The 25,581-nt window shown below is 42.6% G+C and overlaps 1 protein-coding gene across 2 annotated transcripts in view; it reads left to right on the top strand.

The window, feature by feature from the left end:
• Nucleotides 1-25,581, top strand: part of MRPS5 (mitochondrial ribosomal protein S5) — an 804,837-nt gene that overhangs the window by 29,539 nt on the left and 749,717 nt on the right. Inside the window, exon 1 of one of the 2 annotated variants that reach the window (XM_069606861.1) lies at nucleotides 19,756-19,789. The exons of the other annotated variant lie outside the window; for it this stretch is intronic. Within the exon in view, the coding sequence (XP_069462962.1) occupies nucleotides 19,771-19,789 (19 nt within the window). The 5' untranslated portion in view covers nucleotides 19,756-19,770. Of the gene's footprint in view, nucleotides 1-19,755; nucleotides 19,790-25,581 lie in introns of those variants that run through there. 2 annotated transcript variants of the gene reach the window in all.

Below are 25,581 nucleotides of genomic sequence, written 5' to 3'. Positions count from 1 at the left end.
ACGGTGTCAAAAGCTGCAGACAAGTCTAGCAGACAAAGTTAAGATTAATGTTTAGAATAATGTGCTCATGGTAAGGAATTAGGAATAGAAAGAAGCGCAGTTTCAGTGGAATAAAAAGGCTGGAAACCCGACTGAAAAAGAGGAAGAAGCAAAAGCTGAGATTTGAGAATAAACAAGACCTTCGAGTAGGGATAAGGAGAAAGAGAAATAGGATGAACATTGGAAGCGAGAGAGGGATCAGAGGACGTTTTTTCCAGGATAGGAAGGCTAGAAGCATGCTTGAAAGAAGTTAGATAAGAGACAAGAGAAGGATAGATTCTAGGAATGAGCACCGATGGGATAGGGTCGAGCGGAGATGCAGTAGGATGAGCCCGGTTAACACAAGATCAAGCATAGTAAGAGAAAAATGAGGAATAGTAGTATTAAGAGACAATGGTGAAACATTCTTAGTAGAATGGAGGCACGAAGAGAAGCCACCCAGGAGCAGAAAAAGCAAGATCAGGGGCGGATAAAGTATAGTTACAAGAGTGATCAGACGAGTTGGCTGAGTGTGAAGATCATCAGAAAAATTACGTTTAGCAGAAAGAAAAAGACCAGCATTGTGTATGATGGGAAGAATAAGACTAATAGTCCCCTTTGGACCTGCAGTTGAAGGCACATTGCAAAGCGCAAAGTTGAGAGGAAAGCGAAGGGTTGAGGGGGTTTACGAGAGGGATAGAATGTAGATGTTGGATAGAGAGCATTCAGTGAAGAAATAATTGAAGATAACACGGAAGTAGCAGCCTTGTCAGCAGATACGGTAGCAAAAGAAGTATGTGAAGGAAGTTCAGCAATACATGATGAAACAAACAGAGGAGTATTGAAAGTGCGCAACTTCTGTCTAAAATACAACGTTGTATTGAGCGTAGGAAAATCTGATGGCAGTGGGCAAGGAAAAATGGAGAAAGAAAGACGATGATGATCAGAAAAATAGACTGGAAGTGCAGACACAGGAGATGACGAGAGGGAAGAAGTGAAAATAAGATCTAAAGAAGAACCCGACCCATGCGATGGAGGAGTAGAAAGAGAAGAAAGAAAATGAGAATAGAGGATTGAAAGAAATGGAAGATTTGCATGTGCAGAGCACAGATGGAGAATAGAATTTCCCAAGAGAACAAAAGGAATCGTAGATGTTAGAATAAAAGAAAGAAGATTGTCAATATCTTTACAAAATGGCCCAACTGGTGGTCGATAGATGAGCAACACAGATATAGGATAGGGTCTTACAGAAGGAAGTACAAGTACTTGAAAGAGGAAAAGAGTGGGAGGGTGAAAGTGGAGGAAACAAGTACAGAAAAAAACGGTAGAGCGCGCCAATATGCCTGCCACGAGCAGATGGTCGCGGGGTATGACAAAAAGATGTAAGAGATGTAGACAAAGGAGCAGGAATAAAAGTATTGAAAGAGGAAATCCATGTTTTGGTAATACAGAGGAAGTGCAAGTGTAGTCGAAGAAAGAGATTGCATACCGAAGTAGATTTATTTCGCAAAGATTTGGCATTCCAGAGAGCCAGGTCAAGGGAAGGAGGGTGAGAAATGAAAGATGGGTAGATAATCTTAATAGTTGTGGAAGGAAAAGAGCGGGGAATTACCAGAGGAATACACAGGAGTCACATGAGGCATTGATCTAGCATAGAAGGAAGCGGAATAAAACTGTGTGAAGGAGAAAAAATGAAGGAGAAAAAATGAAGCAAACACAAAGATGGAATATGAAATGTGACCAGCAAGTGAATATATTGGATGTGTTGCAGCTGGGAAGTCAGGGGAGACTGCCGTGCGTCGCATGAGGACTGCTTCGTAGATAAAGTGAGAGTGAAAGGTATGTGTGACTGGGGAGCAGCTGTGAAGGAGCAGTAGTGTGGTGGAGGGAGCAGTAACATGGAAGGTTAGTGGCAAGTAGAAAAAGTAGTGAGAGACATCAGAGGGACAGAGGAGGAAGACGCAGGGAGCAGAAGTGAAGGCTGGTGGAATTGGGACTAGAAGAGTTGTGTATAGAGATGGAGAGGGGCAAACAAGGCAGCGAGAGGGAGAAGGCAGCCTGGTTCAGGGAGTCTGAACCTACATCCCCCAATTACCCTGTTAGCTACTAACCAACTGATAGTGTTGGGCTAGTCTAGGAAGTCACTGAAGGTGTCTAGATGGAGAATGATTTCCTCCCGGTTATGCCAACTAGCTAGATTAGACAATATGTGCAATATTCTGTTTATGCTAACCCAGGGATTAGGGTGGAAAATACTACTTTTAGAAGAGAGGGGAGGGGGCAGCCATAGTGCCCTGCTAAAAAATAAATCTATAAAAAACCTGTGTACCGTGTCTGTGACTTGAGTGTTGTTTGAGCCATTTGTGACAGTATATATAGACATTAAAAAGAAAGGAGAGGTGATAAGAGCCCACATGACAGTTGGTTGCTGGTGGAAAGGAAATCCCCAGCTGAACTCGCAAATATGACCAGGCTGGAGCAGTCCCTCTGATAATCAAATATTTAAGGCACTGGGTTAGGATACTGTGATCCACAGTATCTAAGGTTGCTGACAAATCCAAAAGAGTAAAAGCAGTTGGGCCTCCCCTGACCCTTAAGTCTAACAATTTTTCCCAGATAATTAAACTCTTGCCTCTGTACGGTGTAATGGACGAAACCCAGTCTGGAAACCTGAACAAAGTTTTCCCTTTACAAAGTACTTGGATAATTGTGCTGTAGCCTCCTTTTCCACACTTTTACACAAAGAGAAGGTTAGAAATTGGCCTTGAATTCAAATGTGCCTTTTTCACAAGGGGAGAGACTAATGTTCCTTTCAATTGTCTGGGAAAGAAGCCTTTAATGACATTCAATAAATCTTCTGGCAACAAATAAATATGATCCCCTAAAAATGTATGTGGCAGAGAATCTAGCGACGTGCTAGAGGCTTTCAGCCCCGGCACTCTTTATTACATCAGTGCTAGATAGAAAGTGGAAGGAATTGAAATCTGAAGATAATTGTATTGGAGCTGATAGTGAAGCAACATAGATTCTAAGTTCAGCAGCAGTAGCCTCTGAAACATAGATTAATAACCTTCGACACAAAAAAGGATGCAAGTTAATAATAAAATAGTTGAGGGGGAGCACTTGCATTAGTTCCATCAGATACGGTAGCCCGTTCATGACAGATTTTAAACAGTTCAGCACTAGTAGAGTGTGCAGCTGAGATTCGTCCTGTAAAGTAAAGTTTCTTGGCTTGCAGAAGCACCTTTTTAATAATTAAAAAAATGCTGTTTCCATTTCTATCACCTTATGAGTGTAGAACGCCATTCTCTCCAGACGCCGGTCTACTCTCTTTAATTCTGCTAACTCTGGGATAAACCAATTATTATTTGTGTGCTTTAAAATTGGGCCGGCGCTGGGTCAGAGACACTGGTGAGTTAAGACACCATAAAACTTTATTATCAAGTAGGTAAGTAAGTCATCCGGTGATTGTTATAGTTCACAACCAGCATAATAGAAAGAAGTGCATATGAATCTTCAGATGAAATTAGGTGAAGTTTGTTTTAAGAACTCGCCTTTTGATTTTTTTAAACTTTTTAATGTCGTTTAAACCTTTTTTGCCAATATCACATGAAAATGACATCATTGTGTGGTCTGACCACTGAAAGGATAGATACATAATCAAACGTGATGCTGTGCTGCAGAATGCGTGGGACCACCCTAAAATATTGAGTACATTGGTAACATCCTGAACTATAGCTGCATCTGTATTACTAAATTTAAAATCGTATGAAAGAATACTTTTTAATGATAGGGTTTTTCTTCATCTGGAGTTTGGAAATTACCTAAAACCATTTCATGTTTCCGTGGACGGTAAAGAACCGTAATTAACCCCTAAAAGATTCACCCCTGTGGTCACCTTCAAAGTCAAAAGCTCAAACGAGGAAGATTTGAGTCTGCACAGTAGGTCCTCTAAGGACATTGGAAAGAAAGAAGGGAACCCCCACTTCTCTACCCCGTTTTACAGTAAAGCATTAAACCCCACAGGTAGGATTTCATTTAAAATTGTAAGGCAATTCTGTGAAAAACAAATACCAGTCACTGCTAACCGGTGAAAGGCATCATGACTCAAATCGCACATTTTAGAAGCATGTTTTACTGCAGAGCTAACATTCAAAAGGCCCATCTTAATCTTAGAATGAGCATTATGCCACTTCACAACACCCCTTACTTTAAAATTCACAGTTGATGATGTTCCATTATCAGAACCAGGTAGCTCAAGACTCATGGTTTCAGAAGCCGCTAATACTTTAGTTACAAGCCAGACCGAGTGAGGGCGGCACAACAAACGATATAAGAAGAAAATAACGGGAATTATTATGCACTGGCTCAAAGAGGCTAAAACAGGGACAATTTAATGCTAAAAGTTGCACTTATCAAAACTCTCTGCAGCATAACACTGAAATAGGCCACATTGTAACATGGTCAATCATGTGACCACCACCCAAGTGCGGATTTTGCTGCCGATTTCAAGGGGGTGGTGGGCAGATGTTCCAGGCAGGCCGCTTACACCAGGGATCGAAGCCTTGCCCATGGGAGGAGGGGCGAGGGAGAAGCTCCTGCCACCAGCGACGTGTGCCTAACGTGTGCTTCATAGGGACTTTGTGCCACCCGCCTTGTACAAAAGTGAGGTGGGCCATGACAATGAAAACATCTTTAGACTCTCCACGACGAAGCTTAAACAGACCAGCTCAGTTGTTTCAAGTTAGTTAACCCATGGATGAACAAGAATGATATGCCGCACTAATTCAACAGCTCCCATAGCGGTCCCTGGGCCAGAAAAGATGTCAATCCACTTGTAAATGTCCAGAGTGGTGAAGACCTTTTGAATGAAGATGGATAGCTCACTAAAGCCTTTTATAAAGTCAAGAGTTGGGATTTGTTTTTTCATGTTCTACCTATCAGACATGTCTCGTCTTTCTTGCCTCCTGGTACAGAACCGTCACATTGATCTGCCTTTTCTTATCAAAGCTGAACTACACGAGTAGCATCTTCTTGGCTATCTCAGCACATCTTATTAAGCTATACAAAATGCAGCTGCAAGAATTCTCTGAACGGTCAAGAGATCTCATCACACCAGTTACCACAGGGTTCGGTGTGTGATACAAAAAATAATAAACAAAATATGAGCTTTACACTAGCCGCCCATCGGACAAAGAATACAATTGAATGCTCTCTGAACCTTTCACCAGGCATTACATGGGAATACTTATTCCAAAATTAGTCGCATCTCACAGATAAGACTGCAAACATCCAGCAGCACCTTAATCCCGAAAAATGCCAAAAGTAGCCTCAATCGTAATCATGACTTGGCTCTGGAACTTGATACCCAAAGAATCCATACGTTGTATGACCACATTCTCTTTCAGAATGCGCCAAAGACTAGGCCTTTCTCCGGATTACAGAAAGTCATGTATCCCTAGAGAATTATAAAGATCAGTCCAACCATAGTCTGTGAAACACCTACCCACATTTCGAGACCCCTTCCAAGCCATTCAAGGTATAACTCTCCAGATGAGATACTCTTTCTGGATTTGCAGTTGACTCTCCTGGATCTGTGGCAGATTTTCTCTTTAATAGTGAAGGGAATTATTTTAGGTGTAGTCAATGAATGACTGGTTTACCAAAAACAGGTAGGGTGGTGTGGTTTGGGACTATAGATTTCTGGGTTAAAGCTGTTTTCGAGCATCTGGGGTTCCATGCCCATTTAACCATGACCACAGGGTCACTTTGTCAAAGAAGGCTAACCTAACACACACTCCTAAACTGCACAGGTGCTGATATGTGCCAAGTGTAGCTCCCAATGTCCAAGTACTACCATGTTATGATAGTTAATGCCTCATATGCCCTGTATTGTCACCATATGTATGGTATAGCCTCACATCTCATAGGTGGTACTGTCATATGCCAAGTGCGTCTTGAACTACCTTCCTCTCCCAGACACTTCATCCTTCTACCTAGTACAGTTCTAATATGTGAAACGGCCATACTCCAATAAGCACCAACTTTGACAACTGTTATGATACGCACACTACCTGCAGGGGCATCTGTGCACCAGCAGTCAATCGATGTATCACATAAATGGTAGAAAACTGCCATAAACTCGGCCAAAGCCACGCTAAATGTCTTGCCTCCCACCCAACCTAGCACCACATCCCACAACACATTGTTCTGTTTTGCTCCAGTGGCACTGCAACCAGATGTTGGCCAGTGTGAAGCTACTGTGTATGTTGTGTTGACATCAGGGGGGTTCCAACATGGCAGTTGTGACAATGTTAGTACTTTGGCCTTATCAGGAGGGGAAGGGCAAACCCTCAGAACTGTGGGTGGGAAGCCTACCAGGGAGAAATCCATGGCTAGTCTTACCACTGTGATGGCCGGTGACAGTTGAGAGGCCCCCCATCTACCCTCTCTGGGGCCAGTCTGTTACTATATAGTCTGCAATTGTCTCCACCCTTCCTCATACAGCAAATGAGCATCAGCCTTGTTCTGCTTCTTACAAATCCATCAGAGTTGTTCTAAACGAAGAGTCCCAGCTGAAGAGTGAGACACCCCACTGCACAATCCATCCTTCAGAAACTACAGAAGATCAAGAACCTCATTTGGGAACAGCAATTCTCAAGTCTTCTGAGCTACTGTTGACAGAGAGGAGAGTACATCAGCAGGACAAATATAACTCGATCGGTCGAGCCATACAATGCTCCCCAATGCTGGCAGAGATACACCATCACTGGCTGTCTGTTCTCTAGACCACCGGGGACTAAAATCATGGTCACTGACCCCCACCAATCATCGAACTTGGGTTTGGGGCAGAAAGAGCAAAAAACCATGAACTTAGACACTCGGCCTTCCAGGCCACCATTGTTGTGGACCTGCACAGAATAAGTGGGTGGTGCTTAGCCCCTCTTTGTAATCTTCATACAACGCATCCCAGATGGGGAAGATAGGGCTAGATTTGTCAAGGACAGAAAGCCAATCCATAAAAGGGGGCGGGTGAGATATAAAAAGGGACCACTGGGAGCAGGCAGTGTGGGTTGTTTGGGAGAGATCAGAGGAAGTGGAGGTGGCGGACCAAGAGACAATCAGGAGGAAGGAAGGAGCGGAGCACTGTGGAGTTAATTTCTGGGTAAGGGGAGGTATTGGATAGTGCATGCAAGTGGTACAGCAGTGTGAATGTGGCAAGTGTTATTAGAATTGTGTGTAAGGAGTGATTGTGAAGGGCATAACTCATCGAAAAGAGCATGTCTGAGCAGTAGTAGAATGGGGGATGGAGTAGTGATGGTGGAGAATAAGTAGTGACATATAAGGGTGGAGGTGAGTACAAGGAGTGTGATGGGTCCGACAGATTGGAAGGAGTGAGTAGAGGGGGGCGTGAAATTGAAGGAAGAGAGAAGAATACAGGATAAGAATAGGGAGAAGAGAGGTGAGGGTGAAAGGGAAGACCTGATTGAAATGGGGTGTTAAGGAACTGGTCCTATAAGAAGCTAACCACTGGTTGGGAAAGCCAGGAAATCCATGAGGGTAGTTAGTGAGATTAAGACCAAGTGCCATTAGGGGAACACCATTCACTTATTTGGAAATCTGCATACTAGTTGAAACAATCGACATATACCAACCTTTGTCTAAATACGTCTGGGCTAGGAAGGAGGTCCTTGGATGGGGGGGGGGGGCAGAGACAGAGCCTAAGACACCCTAAGACACCCTTGGACCACCTTTGAGAATATGAGTGATTCTTGTGCCATTTGTGACACAGTGAAAGAGGTAGTGCTATGGTTGTGAGCCCATCTAGTGTGCTGCTCCTTTGACAGCAATCTGAAAATAGTGTCTTCTCTGCTGCGTTGGTACCTAGCTCAAACCAACTGTTGAGATTCCCAAGTACTGTTAGGTCTTCTGATCCACAATGTTGTTGGCAGTGACATATGAAAAAAAGCAGGGTTGTATGATTGTGTGGGGTAGATTGAAAGACAAGGCAGAATTAACAAGTGGGTGATGTTGCAGTGAAGTAGGAGAGAGTTGCAATTGAGGATCATCTTTCATGGAGAGACGTTGATGCATCTTTGGGTTTTTGTAGACGAAGACCTTTAAACCACCCCTCTTTTGCTCACAGCTGACATGTATTGTCTTGTGGTTGGGTGGTATTGCTATGTGTACTATCACAGTGTAGTGGTCTGCAAGTCAGGGTTATTTAAGGAACAGTTAGTAGGTGTTTCCTTCTAGTAACAAGTCCTATATTTCTGTTCTGTGAGACTACAGTGTTTGTGATTACGTTCCTTAATCCAGGCTCTAAAATATTCCGATTTTGACCTCTGATGTGAGCGAGTTGGGTCACTTCCATCGTTTACCGTTTTAGAAATAATGTTCGCTTATAAACAAACATGCCCTGGTCTAAAACCATTGTTTCATGTTCATGAATTATGCATGCCCATCAATCCATTAAAATTCCCAGTGAGTCAGTTTTCAAAGTAGCATAGCACGTTTATTTTATTTGCATGAAGTGGGCATAAACAGGGGATTTTACCAACCTGTATTTCACGCCCGAAGGCACTTTCTTTGCACAAAATATTCCCTTAAAGTTAAGGATGATGTATAGTGTTAGGTGACAGATTAGATATTAAGATTTATAAGGTAACTAAATGGAATATTAATTATTCTTACACCCCTTATCTGTAGGGCTGATTACAACTTTTTATGAAAAAATGGTCTCCAAATAACCCCAGGAAAATTAATGACATGCTGCCTACTGGTTTTTAACTTTTTTTTGTATGAAACCAAACCATAGAGAGTTCTTTAATTCTGGACTCTGTGCTTGGGAGCAGTATTCCTTCGAAATGAAGTAAGGCATACATGATTAACAAGTATTCTTACTCTGGAAGCTGCTTGACCGCTGTAATCAACCCATTACCTTTCCTCATAGATTGCAGACAGAAATTGGTGTTTTTAATCTCCTACATTGGATATTTTTTTTTAAAGTAGCTTGATTGCTTCAGTAAAAGAATCCCCTTTCAAACAACTGTTTCTAGTTGTACATTATCTAAATGTGACTACGGTTTAGGTAGTGCATACAGTTTGCTATTTGTCATGGTGCTTCACACACATGTATACTCCCACAAATGCCAGAAACTACCACCACCGAAGCCAATACAGACTTCCTATACCAGTAGTTGTTTCTCATGCTGGCGACTACTCACCCCCCACTGAGCCAGAACAACAATAAAGAGGCTGCCGACACCTTTTTCTACACGGAGAGGTAATCTTATGGCTTCAAAAATGCAATTGCAATAAGCGCAACATTTCTGAAATCGGGCAGCAGATTGATCTTCCCATGCCCCCAAATACTGATCTTGGGGATTGCCTAACATTTCGGTGCGAGACTGCCCTTGTGGGTGGGACGAGGCTGATATGCAAATGAATATTGAACAGCCTGGCACGTTCTTACTCGGTGTAGTGCATTGAAAAAGGCATATCTCAATAGTTATACTAACTTTGTATCTGAAATGATATATATTGAGTACGATCAGTTTTGGGCGGCCGTTAAAGGTGCCGAGTCCATTGTCATTCTGCTCTCTTTCAGTTATAGGAGGTTATATCAGGAGCTCATTGTTATTATTTGTCTAAAACATTTTTATTAAGGTTATATAGCTGCTATGATGATGCTGATTAATTTGTATTCTTTTAGTGGATATGCATTGAAATTATGTATCGGTTTTTAAAGGAATTAACCGAAATGTATTGAATGTTATGTATTACTAATTGTTTTATATGTGAACGTTTTCATTTTATATTGTACAAAAGAATGTATTTGTCGAAATTATTGTGTAAAGGTTCATATGAACCAAAAACATAAATTAAATGTCTCCTCTTTGAAGGGCCAGTGAGCTAAAACATGGTTGTAGACACTCCCTAGTGGAAGAAATCCCATAGAACAAGTTATTTCAATCATGTTCGTTCTCAGAGGGTCTCCCACACTCGTGTTCATTTTGATTTATTTACAGAACGAGGATGATTTATTTACCTACTGATTCCTTTATTTACATTCTGACCGAGAGAGTGATTAATTCCTAAACCTCAGAGAAATTAATTTACAATGTGCAGACTGGATGCATACAGTACCATCCAAGACCATGCGGAGTGATCAAAAGTTCATGTTTGCACGGTGTCATGGTGTATAATTTGGGTCAGATTGCGCTCATTTAGGAGATGCCCCCCCCTAAGCCCAAAATTCAGGCCACGCCCCCTTGTTGAAGCCTCCCTCGTTTTCTGTTTCTCAATTTAGGCACTGCCTAACTGCCCTGCCCCTCACTACCACACACTTAAAAGAGAGGCAGGTAAGCTTGTTAATCCACAGTGGACAGTTGGAAACAGTAGTGCATATTATCTTTGCACTCACTACAGTCTGCAGTCCCTCCTAAACCACAAGCCTTCACCCCCTCGCTCTAGGCATGCTACAGTGCAGTCTGGTGCTGGCAGGGATGTCATTTGAGGGATGCCAGGGGTCGAACCCGCAACCCCTGTGGTCTCCTTTGCTACCCCTAAAAGAATTGAATCTGCTGGGCTGTGGCCAGCACCATGTGGCTCCTTTCTGGAGTGGCTGGCTTTCTTGTTCAGACAACCACAACAAAAAACATGGGGTTACACAAGTGTAACACTTTCCGCAGTAACCCTAAATAAGAAAGAATAGGAATAGCAAATAATTTTGTCTTTCAGAAATTCTATACAATAATTGCTATTTCAGGCACGCTTCAGGGGGTGAGTAACTAATTTGGTCTGTACTTAAAATTCACACTGCATACAAAAACCTCCAAAAACATTTGAGTAGAATAAGCATCCATTTTGGACTATGTATTTCGCTTTTCGCAAGTTGCAGTTATGTCTCTGTTACGATCATCACAAGACAGTCCATCTCTGTGTCCTCGGTCACTTGACAAAATCCTTGTGCCTAAATGCTTTTGCACACTGTAGAAATGTTTGACCATAGCACAAAGTAGCCCTTGATTTCATTTTGCCACAATGAATGCTTTGTTGTAATGTGTCTCTTTCCTATCTCCATGGCATGATGTTTAGGATGTTTGTTTGCATGTATGAGGGAACGAGTGCACAGAGTATGGGATGCCATGTGAGTGAGCTGCTTTCCCTGCGCTTCTCTAAGTTCTTTGATACACAGTTATGAACCCTCCCAATGGTATGCATTTTCCCACCCTCTGAAGCCTGAAAAGTAGATCCATGCAGGCTTGATGTGTGATTAATGGTATTCACTACAGAGTGTAATTTGCTTTCTGACTTTGAAAACATTCAGACATGTAATTGCTCATTTCACTATAGCCGGTAAGACCGCTATTGCTGGTAAAATAGCTCAGTGGGTTGAGCACTCGCTGCTGCAATTCGTGCGAGATCTGCAGGTTTGAATCCCAGCAAGGCCAACTCGGCCTTTCATCCTTCTGAGCTTGGTAAATGAGTACCAACACAAGTTGGGTGATATTGTATGTATATTTGTTCTATATAAAGCACTTAAGCGTAAGTGCTATATAGTAACACCTCATCATTTGGCCTTAGACTTCTGCTTGCATTCACAGTAGTTTGGTAATATAGCCCTACACACACTGATATTAATGATACATATGGTTATCAATTTTTGTATGAAATGTGTATCACATTACAGTGATATCGTAACCATATTTTTCGTAGTGTACTTCGGAACAATGCTCTGTGATGCCACTTCCTGTTTTTTCAAGGGTCCTGTTCCATTGCTTCTGTGATGTCATTTTGGGGTGGGACCAAACGGCATCACTCCCTGTGATGTCATCGGAGGTCATGGGCCGTGTGATGTGCCTTCCGCTACCCCTGCCATTTTCGTGAAATGACGTCCCTGAGTGTTGGCAGAGGCACATGGCCAGTTCATGGCCAGTTCTGAAACTCTTTTCTCACCTCACTCCATTCCACACTACCACTACACAGCACAACCACACCACAACACCACCCCAACACACATACACCATAATACACCACACTTCAACACTACAACACCATCACACCCACACCACATCACTTCACAAATGTGAAGACCCATTCATTCCACATCACGCCTCCACACCACCACTCCATACCACCACCACTCCACACCAGTCCACCGCACCTCACTTCACTCTGCCCCACCGCACCTCACTTCACTCTGCCCCCCAAGCCACACCCCCAAGTACTTCATCCCTTCCTATCTTCAACTGTCCACCCAGCCTAGCTTACTTATGCTACCTCTGCATATCCGAGATCACCTCGATCCACACCAGCATGCCTACCCTACCCCTGTTCAGCAACCCACCCACCCTAGCTCACGTCTGCCTACTCTCCCTAATCCTAGCTCATGTCTGCCTACCCCCCTTTAGCTCAATCCTATCCCTGCCCACCTACCTCACCCCCTTAAAATCGCCATGAATATGTTAACTTTTCCAAAAGTAGAGTTTGACCTGTAACATTAATAGTACACTTAGTAAAACGGCGTCTGTGGTCTGCAGTGAAGAGAAGTCTTCCTACTGTATTTCACGAATGTTGTTTTTTTGCAAGCAGTAATATGCTGACTAGTTTGGAATTACTGGCCAAGTAGATCCCAAGTATTTACTGCATTCTTTGCTATAAAAGTAAAATGCAATAAATCACACATGCCAAAACTATTGGCTTTGCCAATGCTTGTTTTTTCCGCAAGTGATTAGGGAGGAGGTACACGCTTTGTCCTTTCAGAATTGTAGCAATGGGAAGCTCTATCCTATGGCAGGGGTCTGCAACCTGCGGCTCTCTAGATATGCTGTGTTGTAACATCAGCCCTAGCCACCTCAGTAAACGGTGGTGTGTTCTGCCAGTTTTATTTCATAGCGTCTGGAGAGCCAAAGGTTGTTGACACTTACCCTACTGGGTCTCAATCTCTAAACGCCCCCACCACCCTAGTAACAATTACTTAGGTTGCTTATAGTTGGGTTTCGAATTTTCTCTCTTTTTATCCAAAGAAAGCTGATAAGACGCCAGGGCGATTCACTTAAATGTTTTGTCTTCGTTTAAAAAAAAAAATTAGAATCTGGCCAGTGTGTCGCAGTAACGCTTCCCATTCATCATTTGGACGTTGTGACTACACCATCATTGCCCCAGAGGGATGTTAACTACAATAAATCATTACAAATCAACGTGACTAACCACTGGGATGTGCACTCGGCTTATTGTGGTGAGCGTTTCTACCAAAGAAGGGAAGAAAAACGTACATTGCATGCAGGGACGACCAACGTGAGCACTTATGGGCTGTCGGGACCCTGCTTAGAATTTTAAATGTTCAAGAGGTGGAGTGGACAAATTAACAGTAAAAGAAAGATGGACTTGCTTTTCCTCTATAATATTTCCACTCCGTCTTGTGGAAATGTAAACGCTGCCTTCAAATGTGGGTATTAGTCCATTACTTTGTCACATTAGCCTTTATGCTGGTACCAATCTTGTAATGAATCAAACAATTTTTTATATATGTCAAGAAATGTTAAAAAAAAAATATTGCATTAACGCACTGTTTTATACTAATGAGATTGGAAAAAAATGTTTTTACGCATGTCGTAATCTGGGTGTTAATGCTGCTCGTGCTTCGTGTTAAAGGTTTTAACTAACCAAACACTAATATAAAAAATAACTGTTAATAAATATTGGGTGGGGTATGGCGGGGTCCAGATGTCTTCCACTGCATAAGTATGCAGTAAAAAAGAAAATGAAATCGATTTTTTTTTCTTGCTCAGTGATCACACAGATTCCAAAATTCCAAATATGCTTTGAATGTGATCTTTACAATGGATTCCAATGAGTTCCGCCTGGTCTTGGCCAGGTACAAAACTGACCTGCATCCGATAGTAATCCTTACGAGAAGGAGTAGGTGAGCATGACCGAGATATTATCTACGCAACGTGCCCCTCCTACGTCTGTTCAGTGCTTAAAAATTAGGTGTCCTGTTAAATAGAGACCTAAAAGCAATAAGCCTGATTGAGAATGAGGATGAAGGTGGCCTATTTCCCCACATCTACTGAATATAATACCATTAGTTATTTTTCGCTTTGAGTACCCATGCTGATGCCATCAGTGGTCAATATGTGAAAACAAACTATTGGTTCACTGGTCTGGAATGCATAGGCGGGGGCAGGCTAGGGCTTTGGAGCGCTAAAGCAGTCCCACTCTCAGCAGGCAGAAGGAATCACTGAAGTGAGGCCCAGCCTTTGGCTCCAGAGGCTTGTGGGATATTTCAACCCACTAGTCCAGGCCCTGCAACATTCCAGTGCATTGCTTGCATCAGGAACATCAGAATGGCCGCCGGAGAGCATGCTGCTCGCTAAAAATCACCCAAAAGTACGCAGTAAAAATCTGAAAAAATAGGCCGCCATCCACTTTTGCCTATGTCAGTGGTAACACAGGAGACCACTGCCAAAACCCATCACTTTGCTGCCTACAAAGCAAGGCTGATTGCAAAAGAAACACAGAGCTGTGTGAAACTGTTTTTCTTGGTTGTCAAATTTGCGAAAATCATGGCTCACAAACCACCCAAAAGACCCAACCTCCTTGTTGGGTGTTAAACATCATTCTACTTCAAGAATCCACATAAATACAATGTCCACAGAAGTACACTTATTAGAAGAAAATCCACTTTGAAGATTGCTTGCTGGAAAGAAATATGTCAAAAATGGGTGCAATACCGTTACTCACCTGTGTCAGAAGCTAGCGATTTCTAAAACCTGTCATGTGTAAAGTTGGACATTGAACTCAAAGTATGCCATAGAAAGACTTGCTATCAGAAGCCTAAGAGGTGGAGACAATTCAAAACTATATTTTAAAAGGGCTTGAATTAAGAAATTGGTTCATGTATTTGTTAAAAAGGTAATTTATATTTTAGGACAAGACAATGTCAGACGTGTTTAAAAGTTAAAGTTTCCCAAAGACATTCCACACACTTTTACCCAACAAAGGAATCTCCCCCCTGCTCTCTGCTAAGAAACTGGCAGGCTGGTGTGAAAGGAATTGGGAGGGGCACTCTGGCATGTTGCTCTGAGTGTAGACCAAAGACTGCCTTGAGCTGAATGAAAATTCTAATTCGGGTGTGACTGACATCAACTGCCTTGGCAGGAAGAAGCCATGTGACTCTCTGACTCAGCCAAGCTTGGGGGCGGGCCAGACTGGAAATGTGGATTGGAAACTAAAGTAACTATGTTTTGGGAAAAGACTTATAAAATATTGTGCCGAACTGACAAAAATATGAAACTTGGAGATTATTAAAATGAAAAATCCACTCGCATTTTAAAACTAATCTGGAATCTGTGCGATGTTCTGAGACTGAACCACACATTTTTTAATATTGTAGCTATTGTGATTATGCTAGAAACATGGAAAATTACAGGAATATGCTCAGAGGGTATGTGCATGTATGTGTAAAAAAATTGTAGAAATCCGAAAATGTGTAATCAATCAAAAGCGCGAAAAATTGCCATTTATGAACCAAAACTCGTAGGAAGATAACAGACAGAAACGTACCTTAGTCAATCTATCATGTAAATATGTATTATGAACAAGTTGTGCATTTTGTAAATGTTTTTTTATGAAAAATAAGATATACAGTACAGGAACAAAGGGGAGGTTCTTCCCTAGATTGTAAATGGCAGCATCACTATGACACATCACGACACTCTTTTCCTTCTGAAATCAGGGGACAGGGAATTCTCTGACCTATCAGATCCTTAGAGGGTTGGGCATAGACAATCAACCTCCCCGCCCACTTTGGAAAATGGATAAATAGGGACTGCTGAGGACAGGCAAAAGACGCACACATCCACTCATCAACTGACCCATTGGCGAAGCACTCTGCAGGAAGATCCAGACTCCAGAACCTAGATCCAGACTCCAGAATTCTGAAGCAGAAAGGCCCAATCCAAAAAGCTGAACCCTTTTCAGCAGGCATTTAGAATCTTTTGCAACCTGATTCTAACCCCAAACTTTCAAGGGGCATCACAAAATCCAACAGCCTGGCTGAGCTGTTGCTGCTTCTAGCTAAGAACCCAGTGCTAGAACCAAGATCCAGACCCATAGAGCAGAGCTGTACCCAGAACCGACCCATCAGATCCAGTCCAAGAGGCCGTGCAGACCAGAGTGCCTTGCTGAGAGCAGAGTCCAGGTGCCCTGAATCCTGTCCGGTGGCGAGTGAAGTCAAAGCCAAACCTTTGACAGGCCCATTCCATTCCAAAGCCATACTGTTGAGTATTTAATATAGAACTATCCATAGTCATCTCTTAGTTTAAAGTAATCATATTCAGTCCATCTCAACCTATCCATAACTGAATAACTGCATTATAGAATCTCTTTGTCTACCTTGAATTCTTCTCTCATCCACATAATCCTGTGATAACCATAGTGATAATCATCTTGCCGCTAATATATATTTTCTGGAGAAAGGCAATCGTCTCAGGCAGATAGAAACCATCCGGAGGCGCCTCTGGATAGGTGGCTGTGCTGTCCGTGTAGTTTGCGGCTCCATAGACTCCCTAGTGTTAAGAAATCTTTGTTCTAAATCTTCAACAGCGCATCTTTCAATTTGAAATCTTGACCTTTTTGAGAAAAATCTACCTTCCCTAAAACCTCTGTAACTCTTGAACCGTACATCCCAATTCCTTATAGTTTTTCTGTAATCGCGTTTTTCGCACGCGGAAAAGTTGCCGTGAATTTGCATTTGGCTCAATTTCACTCCATATAAAAGAGCTATTTCTTGCTTTCAACTTCTGAATTTCCTTTTCCATCTGCTAATCATTCTACAATCATTGCTAGTGTCTACCCGAACCAATCCAAATCACCCTCACTATTTCTGAATTCAATTTAGCGAATTAAGATCATTTTTAGCATTTTTCCCATTTAGTCCAAACCACAATTTAAAAGCAATTGACCTGTTTTAAAACCATTACTGTTCTCACTAAGCTTGCTGGAGGGGGGAATCGGGATTGAAACTGCAATTGTTGATTGTTATTCCTGAAACCTGTGTGCCCTCATTCCATCTCTTCATATTGCATATTGGGGGGAGTGAGTAGTCACAGGGGAAAGAGTGATCACATTGTCTTTGATTGAATTCCTATCAAGTTTAATTCTGTGTTGCATTCTTTCCTATCATTGCATTTCCTTGAACCATACAAAGTATTCTCTGCTACATTATTCTTCCTATTCCTACTCCTAATTGATTAAAGAGATTGTTGATATTGTAATATTACCCATTGCTGATCATTGTTCAGAAGGGTGATATTCAGATATTATTCATATTCATAAAAGTGTAATCGATATATTGTTCAATTCTTCAAATAAATATTTTAATTTGCAAAACAAACCTTCTTCTTGGTTCAGTGAGACCGGGGGGATTCAAAGAGGGGGGCGTTATATAAGGGTACATCATCCAGAATTAAAAGAACTTTGACATAAAAATATATAAATAAGGGTTTCCCTTGGGCATCCCATACTAGGCATTGACTTAGTTGGAGTGCTGGATTGAAATCACTTACAGGCAAGAGCCGGTCAAATAGCTCTCCTTGGAGGGCAGTGATTTTTCTTACATTTAAACAGATGTATGCAATTTGCTCGAAGCCCATTTGCTTGAAATTTATTTTTCCACTGATTACCATAACAAATGCGGCGGGAGATCTTCTGTAGCCCCCCCCCCAACTTTGAAAATACTTTAACCACCCCCACATCTACATTTTGTGGTAAAATGAGACGCCATTTGAGGAAGCCTATGGCTTAACTGCTGGGCTCAGCTTTTAGATGTCCCTCGCCTCAGGTGATTACCATCTCTTTGCAGAACTAAAATGTCTCATAATTGGGGTGAGAGAGATTTGTTGAATGCGTCTAAGGAAGGAGGAATAGGTATTCTGCCTCCTACGCTCTGAGGAATGAGGGGTGACGGGTCAGCAAAACGGATTGAATGGCCCCAATCACTACCAGCTTGCAAAACTTGCACATAGTCCCCTGCCCTAAAGTTTCATTCTAGCTCACGCCCGTGTTTGTCTGGGTGTAGGTGCAACGTTGAGTGGAAGCAAAGGGATCAAAGTGATGCCTTGAAACAGTGCATCTTCCCACTTCCTTTCAATCTCCATTGTTAAAAGTAGATGCACCTAGTTCTCTGGGGACAGATTCTTCCTCAAAGATGGTCAGCAAAAGCCGAGTTAACGCACAATTGTACAGAGCCCAGAGTGATTATTATCGTGATTAGGGGCCACATGAAGTTCACGAAACCTGTCTAAGATCTAATTGAGATTTTGCCACCTTTTGTGTGCGACAAATTCATATTTATCCTGTGCAGTTTCTTTGATTGGGAAAACACCAATTGAGTGAAATGTGCATATTGCACTTTTAAGATCTGTTTACTTCGTGTGACGTCACTTGTCATTAAATATGTTCGAGTCCCCCCTTTTTTTTTTCGGACGCATGCCCCGTCTCCTTTCAGTAGGGCTGTTTAAAGCTAAGTCAGTTTCAAGCCTCTTAGCTCATCCAGACATGCCACAAGTTCTTCTTCAATTGTATCTCATAACGCGTCACTGCCCATTCTAGACACCATTGGGGGCGAGTGCATACGCTTGGAGGGATGGTTTTGTTCAACATATGTGGTAAATTTTAACGTTTTCAGAGAGAGATATACCACCTCATTTGACTATTAGTTTAACAATTGGCACATAACCCCTCACTAGTAATCGTAAAAAATGCACACAAATGAAACCTTACTTATTGGAGTGTGAAATACGACACAATTATTTTCTTCACATTATTCACACGAAAGCTCCCTGGTGCACAGTATATATGCAGTAAAAAGTGAGATGGAACTCCTTTTTAATGTAGAATTCCCGGCTAAAAGCGATATTTCCTTTTTTTACATTCTTAAATGACATGGCCTCACACTACACATTTTAATTATTAGTGTTCATGCTTGTGCTCGTGCATTGGAGTAAAACAATTTTTATCCTAAACGTTCCCATCTATGTGCACTCGTATATGTACATGTCTTTATGAAAAGACACATTGTATTATACGAAAGATACTGCATCCGTTTTGGAGGAAAAAACAGGCCGCATTTTATTCCAGAAAAATTCTCGCAAATCCCACATTTTATTTATTGGATATTTGTAAGGCGCCTATACAACAAATGGTGTTTCAAGGTGCCACAAGACAGAAGGAGGGTGCGGCACGGGAGAAAGAAACGGTCCTACTAGGCCTTGCGACATACAGATTGTCCAAGTGCAGTAACAAGAAGTACGAGGGAGGTGGGGGTGGGGGGGTAAAGGAGAGTTGCAGACAAATCGGGTGCACGAGACGTCAACTGACACCGAAAACCGTGAGTGTAGCTTGATGCATGGAGAGTCTCCCCTTGTTAGATGCATGGGGTAGCAGGGCCTCCCAGGCTTTCCAGTGGTGTGTGCCACCAGGAGCCCTTCACCATTGGCGCCGCATCAGCCAGTCTACAAGGTCTAGCAGAAATGCAGCTGAGTATAAGGATTTATAAGTTAACTAAATCTAAAGGAGAACAATGAGGATTATTCAGAGCAAAAGCATGGCAGGTATTAACTTTGTTTGCATACCGTTTTTGATTCTTTCCAGCTCCGCCTGGCTCTGTTTAGTGACCCAGAGATTGGGTAAAGTCAAGCAGTGAAGGTGAAGGGCAGGTTCAGCATCTTTAGTTGTGGCAACATGGTCTGGAAAATCCTTGGTGAGTAATCAATTTTTGTAAGGAACCTCCTGGCAGCAAAAGGTGTGCATGCAGCAGTTGAGCTCAGCTAGCTCCACCATCTTGCCTTATGGTAGTAAGTGCTTGGCCAGCAAAGAGGCAAAGGGGGTCGCTCCCTCACCAGCATCGGCGGCTGTAGAGATGTGCAGCAGCCGGTGCACATACAGCATCGGCATGCAGAAATTATATGTAGAATGTGCAGAGCAAGCAAATTCACACACAATAATTTTAAAAAACCTGCAGAGCGCATCTGGCTCCGTCTTCAAAGAATATGCAGTCTCCTCACTGTCCCAAATAGTGCTCAGCAACAGGCACTTCATGCATAGCCTAAACTTGTCCACGACTCCCAGAGGCCGCCCCCACACCACCTCTGCCTCTCAGTAGAGGGCACATAGGTACAGGTTATGCAAAAGACTGCGGTATTTCGCAGGAAAGGTCAGCTTTGCATTAAATTGTTAAGCACCGCATAGACTCAAGTTTTGAAGGCCACTAAGGCATGGGCTCTCAGTAGTTCTTCCCAGCCCAGACCTTCTGCAGATAATGAGCAGAGGAAGCCGGCGAGGCACAGCCTGTTCCCCGGCCTGCAGCAGTGCTTCCACACACAGGTGATATGCTCAGGGTAGAAGCCCAGCGGACCTGCAGTCAAAAGATTAAAACTGAGTTTGCCTCATCCATCCATCGCAGGCGGTCGTGGAACCCTCTCCCCCGCAGAGGAGTCCACACCGCCTCAAGTTCCAATCCCAACAGCGATGCCTTCGGTGCCTCTCCACACAGTTCCGCACAACCCATGAAGAGGTATCCGGTCATGGGTCATAGTCAGGTCCGCTAGCAATCAAGGACCTTTCAGTGCTGCAGTCTGCCAGACCATCAGCCAGAGGGTCAATCGAGCTGCATATTCTTAAGTGGAGCAGGGAGCGAGCTGCTTATGCAGCCATTTTTGTCCGGCCTGGAACCGGAATTCATGTCTTTTCAATTAACCATAAACAGTTACCATGGCCTTGACCCTAGCAACCCTGCTGACCTGCTAGCTGCCAGTTTGACCTACTAGTTGTCTGAGCAGTCTAAGAGTTCCATGAAAAATCCAATGTCCAGCCGGAACAGTCCAAACCCAAGCTACAATTCCACACAATGGGCTACCCGAGGGGCAACCCCGACTGTCCTCGCTCGTTTTGCCTATTGATGCAAGTGGAGCCCTCAACCCACAACCCGTGTAGCAAAATCATAGTTCATCTTAGTTCACCATTTTGGTTGTGGTCTGAACATTTACATAATCCACTGTGTAGGTCCCTGTCAACATGGCAAACAAAATGCAACACTCATACATGCAGTATAATCACACTCTGATGTTCATAACATAGTTGTACATGATCAATAAATGTGAAGGATTCTAACTGGACATCACACACTGGATCAGGGCTCTTGCCCTTAGCCTAGGATGCAGCGCTCAATTAGAATACTTTTTCTTTATTTTCAACAAATTCAAAATGAGCGGATACCCAACCCGTCTCACACCCCCTTTTACAAAAACCCCGGGTCACAATGGACCATGAACCCGGCCGGTTGGTGGGAATACAATATTTATTTATTTTAATGTCAAAGGAAATCACACAATTTGTATGTTGGGTAGCAATCACCAATGGGGTGATAATTAATTACAATGAAAACTACTGAAATACACTTGGGGTAACCTTCTACAAGAACAAATCCAAAGCACAAATTAATAGGCGCACCTTTTCAATTAGGACAGATAGCACCTGACTTAAGGTTTCCCCCTACAATGTTCCCTCAACCTCCAATTCCTGGAGCAGCAGGTAGCCAGGAATATGAGGCAGCAATCGGAATCAAAATCCAACCTTCCCTCACAAAATAAGAGGCCTAAAATGACATTCGGATTTTAACAAATAATGATGTACATATGTTTTATCACAGTCTCGGGGATGTTATATCACTAGCAATTCTAAGGTAAGGCATCACAAAAGACATACAGTTTACAAAGCAGGTTGAAATTGAAAACACACTGAAGTCAAATCGCACATGGAAAAGTTGAATTTTTCTTCTTTTCCGCTTTAAATGTCAAAAACGTTTGTTTATTAAAAACGGGTGAAAAACACAGAATCGGAATGTGGTTTTTAGGCTGGGTGATAGAAGCACATCACATGGACAATATGAATGTGAATGAGTGACTATAGTTGGAGAATTGAATGAGATTTTCGAGGTGGAATGAGGTTCGTTTTTAGGAAAATAGGTTTTGAAAAGGAAATGCAAGTTTTACTTAAACTAAATTATCTAGTCTATATCGTTAAAGAAAGTCACAGTACGATCCAAGTTTAATTTGCAACTTAACCCTTTCACCCCGCGTTCAGATCTATGTGGGAATTATTTTAAATTATTCCAAATATTACTAAGGAGTTACAAGATGGGGTGAATGAAAGAATGGCGCCAACACTAGGAATCAAGGACAAGATGCCCAGAGAATTCTAACAGTCTTAAACAAGTTACCAAGGCAAGGATAGGAGGTCTTGGAGAGTAGAACAAAGAAAAAGCATCAAGATGGGTAGGCTATGTGCTACTGTGGGATGGGGAAATACATTCAGCATTGGAGTTTGGAGATTTGGGCAGCCAACCGGATTCTGGACTCAAAGGTTCTGGTCACAGGAAGGCGGCTCTCCTAACCACAAATAGCTGGGCAAGTCTGGTCACTGGATGATGGCAAGGGTACATCGGGAATGCAGGTAGAGGGCAAAAAGCCGGTCTGGTCACAAGATGCTTCCCAAAAGGGTACCACAGCTTTTCCTCTTTGTTATTGGGATTTTAGTGGAATTTCTGGATCAGCAGTCTTGCTGGGATAGGATAATCTATGCTTTGGCCTTGCTGGGATAGGATCAGCTATGCTTGGCCTTGCTGTAGAGTCTGGAATCTTGGAAAGGTGGATCTGGAATGTCAGGATACACAGGCGCTGGAAATTCAGGAGAGAGTGTGTAGAGTCCTGTCAGCCTCTTATTTATAAGACATGGTGACATCATAGGATTATATGATGGGGCAGGTTTAGGTTGGGCATACCTCTAACCACAGGATTGGTCAGGGGTGTTTGTTACCGCCTTACTGTCAGCCAGTTGGGTTTCAGGGGCATGATGTCAGATTTATGTGTGCTTTACAATGCATAGGATCATCCCACTGATTATCCCAGAGTCACTTTTGCTAAAATCAGTTTTTAACCTAATTTACACATTTGTACAGTTGTGGCACTTTAACAAATTACATAGGCAGATTACATATTTTACACAGAACATTGCAGTCCAATTCTCCTGTTTGTAGGACTTTGTTTCATCCCTCTAATAGTTATTTGCAGGTTTTCAATGAAATTACTTTACCTAAAATTCGATAACTTTATACATGTGTATATATTGTCATAAGGCATGTGAATATTGAATTTCAAAGTGGCATCATATAAACTTTACTCATAATATACTCTGTCATTTCTGTCCACAATATGCCAGTGCAGGCTAACACAGCTTGTTTAAAAGCCACAGAAATTACACTTAAACTGTCCAACTTTTACATTACAAATATGGTCATGTCTTTCCAGGCTACCACCAACTGTCAGTTCATCCCAGGGTGGACATGGGGGTTTCCCAGTTTCATTGAAGGTTTATTGCCACTTCCCCCACTTCACACACAGGTGTCCCAGATCTATTGTCTCAAGCTGAAGCCAAGACAAAAGTCTGGCGAGCGTGTGATATTTCTTTGTCTTGGCCCATTCAAAGTTTTCAAAGGTAGCAATTAACATGCAAGTGTCCCAGAAGGTTATGGTGGTTCCTTTTTGGGGAAGGCCTCAGTTTAGCCAGAGAAAAACCTGTTCTGGAGCTTCCACAGTCCAGCCACTAATGCTTCAGAGGCATTTAATTCTTTATTTTTTTTTTGTTGTTATGAATCAGAAGCAAGCCTATTGAAATAACACATCCCATATGTTTCCCAGCAAAAACCCCTTTACATTGCTAGGCTAGGACAGGGCCTTCTTTCAACATTACACTTTTAAAACGGGCATTTTTCCTTATTTGCAAAAGCTCATTTTGACACATGGTGAATTCTGCTGGATTTCCGTGTCCAATTCAGTTTTCTCTACCATTTTGAGTCCAAACACTGTTTGTAGCCCTAGTCAGTTTCACTTATACAGCAATCTGTTTAAGACACAGGTCCACTGAAATTGACATATGCCTTTAGAGCTAGGGTTTCTTTTAAAGCAGTGATCTTTAACTTTTTGTAGCCCTAAAGTCAAGCGTTTTTTCATGCAGCTGAAAGTAAAGTAGATTTCCTGGATCTGTTCTGACACAGCCTGCCATTCAAGAATAATGCTCTCTCCTACTAGGGCACAATCTGAATATGGATGGGCATGGCAGGGCCTCACTGATGAAAGTAGAGTACTGTAGAACAGATGAAAAGATCATCAGAGCGGCAACATTTTAAATGTAAAATATTTCCCTTTTTCACTGGGAAACTTTGGGCTAGCAGCACAGCTTCTCACTACGCTCCTTTAGTACACACAAGAACACACCCTGGCAGCCTTTCTCGGGGTGTTCCCTGTTCCAACTTGCCCATTGGTGTTTGGCAAAACAGTGCAGCCATCTTTTTGTAGCTGCAAAACAGTTTTGATGCGAGGCAGTGGTGCTCAAAGAGCCAGCACAGCCATTTTGCTGGTTCTGCTGAAGTGCAGCTTGGTTATGTGGGGAAGTACTGCTGAGTCAATAAATATATCCCACAAATACCAGTTCGTAGGCTAACCATAACACTATAAGCAAAAGGGGCTTGGGAGGGTGGGCTTATCTTCTCCTGAGGTGCATGCGGGGCGACGGGAAAGAGGCTGAGAATGGCACTCACTGCCCTTATATATACATATATATGGTGACCCCACCGGATGCAGGTAGGGAAGACCCTTGCCCTTATGGGCCATGCCCTCCCCCGATTTTCCCCAGCCCCCGGATAACACAGCAGCAGAGCAGTGACCTCAGAGGCCCCCGCCCTGGCCCATGAAGCAGTCCCTAATGGTTGCCGCTCCTGTAGGGCCCTAGTGGCACCTCCAAATATTTTAACACAGAAAATCTAGACTTTTATTCAAGAGCGTGCCGAACATGCATAGGACTACGACGATCTAATGCAAACATGTTAATCTTGTAATAGTACAAAAGAATGCTGTCACAAACCAGCACCATATGGTGGTGTGTTAACATTGGCAAAATCTGTTGCCTCACTTAAACCGGGAGCCATTTTGGCTTCCAGGTTTGGGATTCTGAGGAATTTTTATTTGTTTCCTCTTTTATATTACATGTTGTTATTGAGTTTTGTTTATCGTCCAGAGGAAGTCCAATGTAACACGCTAGAAGGTCCCAAAAATCAAACCGTTTCTTTTTTCCCCACGTCTCCTGAGCTTGTATATCCGCCCCCTTTTTTTTTGTTTCCTCTTCAAGCATACTGTGATGGCGCATTGAATATTATTGAACACCTTTGCCTTAAGGGGACAATGGATATATCTGCTCTGGAATTGCATGCAAATATATTTTTTCAGGGCATAAAGTGAGTCTTGCTTTCTCATAACCGTGTTTTGGAATGCAGCGAGAAAGGGCCATGTCCTTACCTAGCAGATATTTGTTAAGGTGCCACTAAACTTTGTGGTTTGACCAGATTAGCAGGCAGTTTTTCACTTATGAGATCTAACATTTGGACCATTCCCGGGGCAGCTGTACAGGATAAGTCTGAGGTCTTCCCCAACCAGTAAAGTC

This window comes from Ambystoma mexicanum, chromosome 4p (genome assembly GCF_040938575.1).
Source record: "Ambystoma mexicanum isolate Mex_15411 chromosome 4p, UKY_AmexF1_1, whole genome shotgun sequence".
In the NCBI taxonomy this organism is placed as follows: Eukaryota; Metazoa; Chordata; class Amphibia; order Caudata; family Ambystomatidae; genus Ambystoma; species Ambystoma mexicanum.
This window is presented reverse-complemented; position numbering and strand designations above follow the sequence as displayed.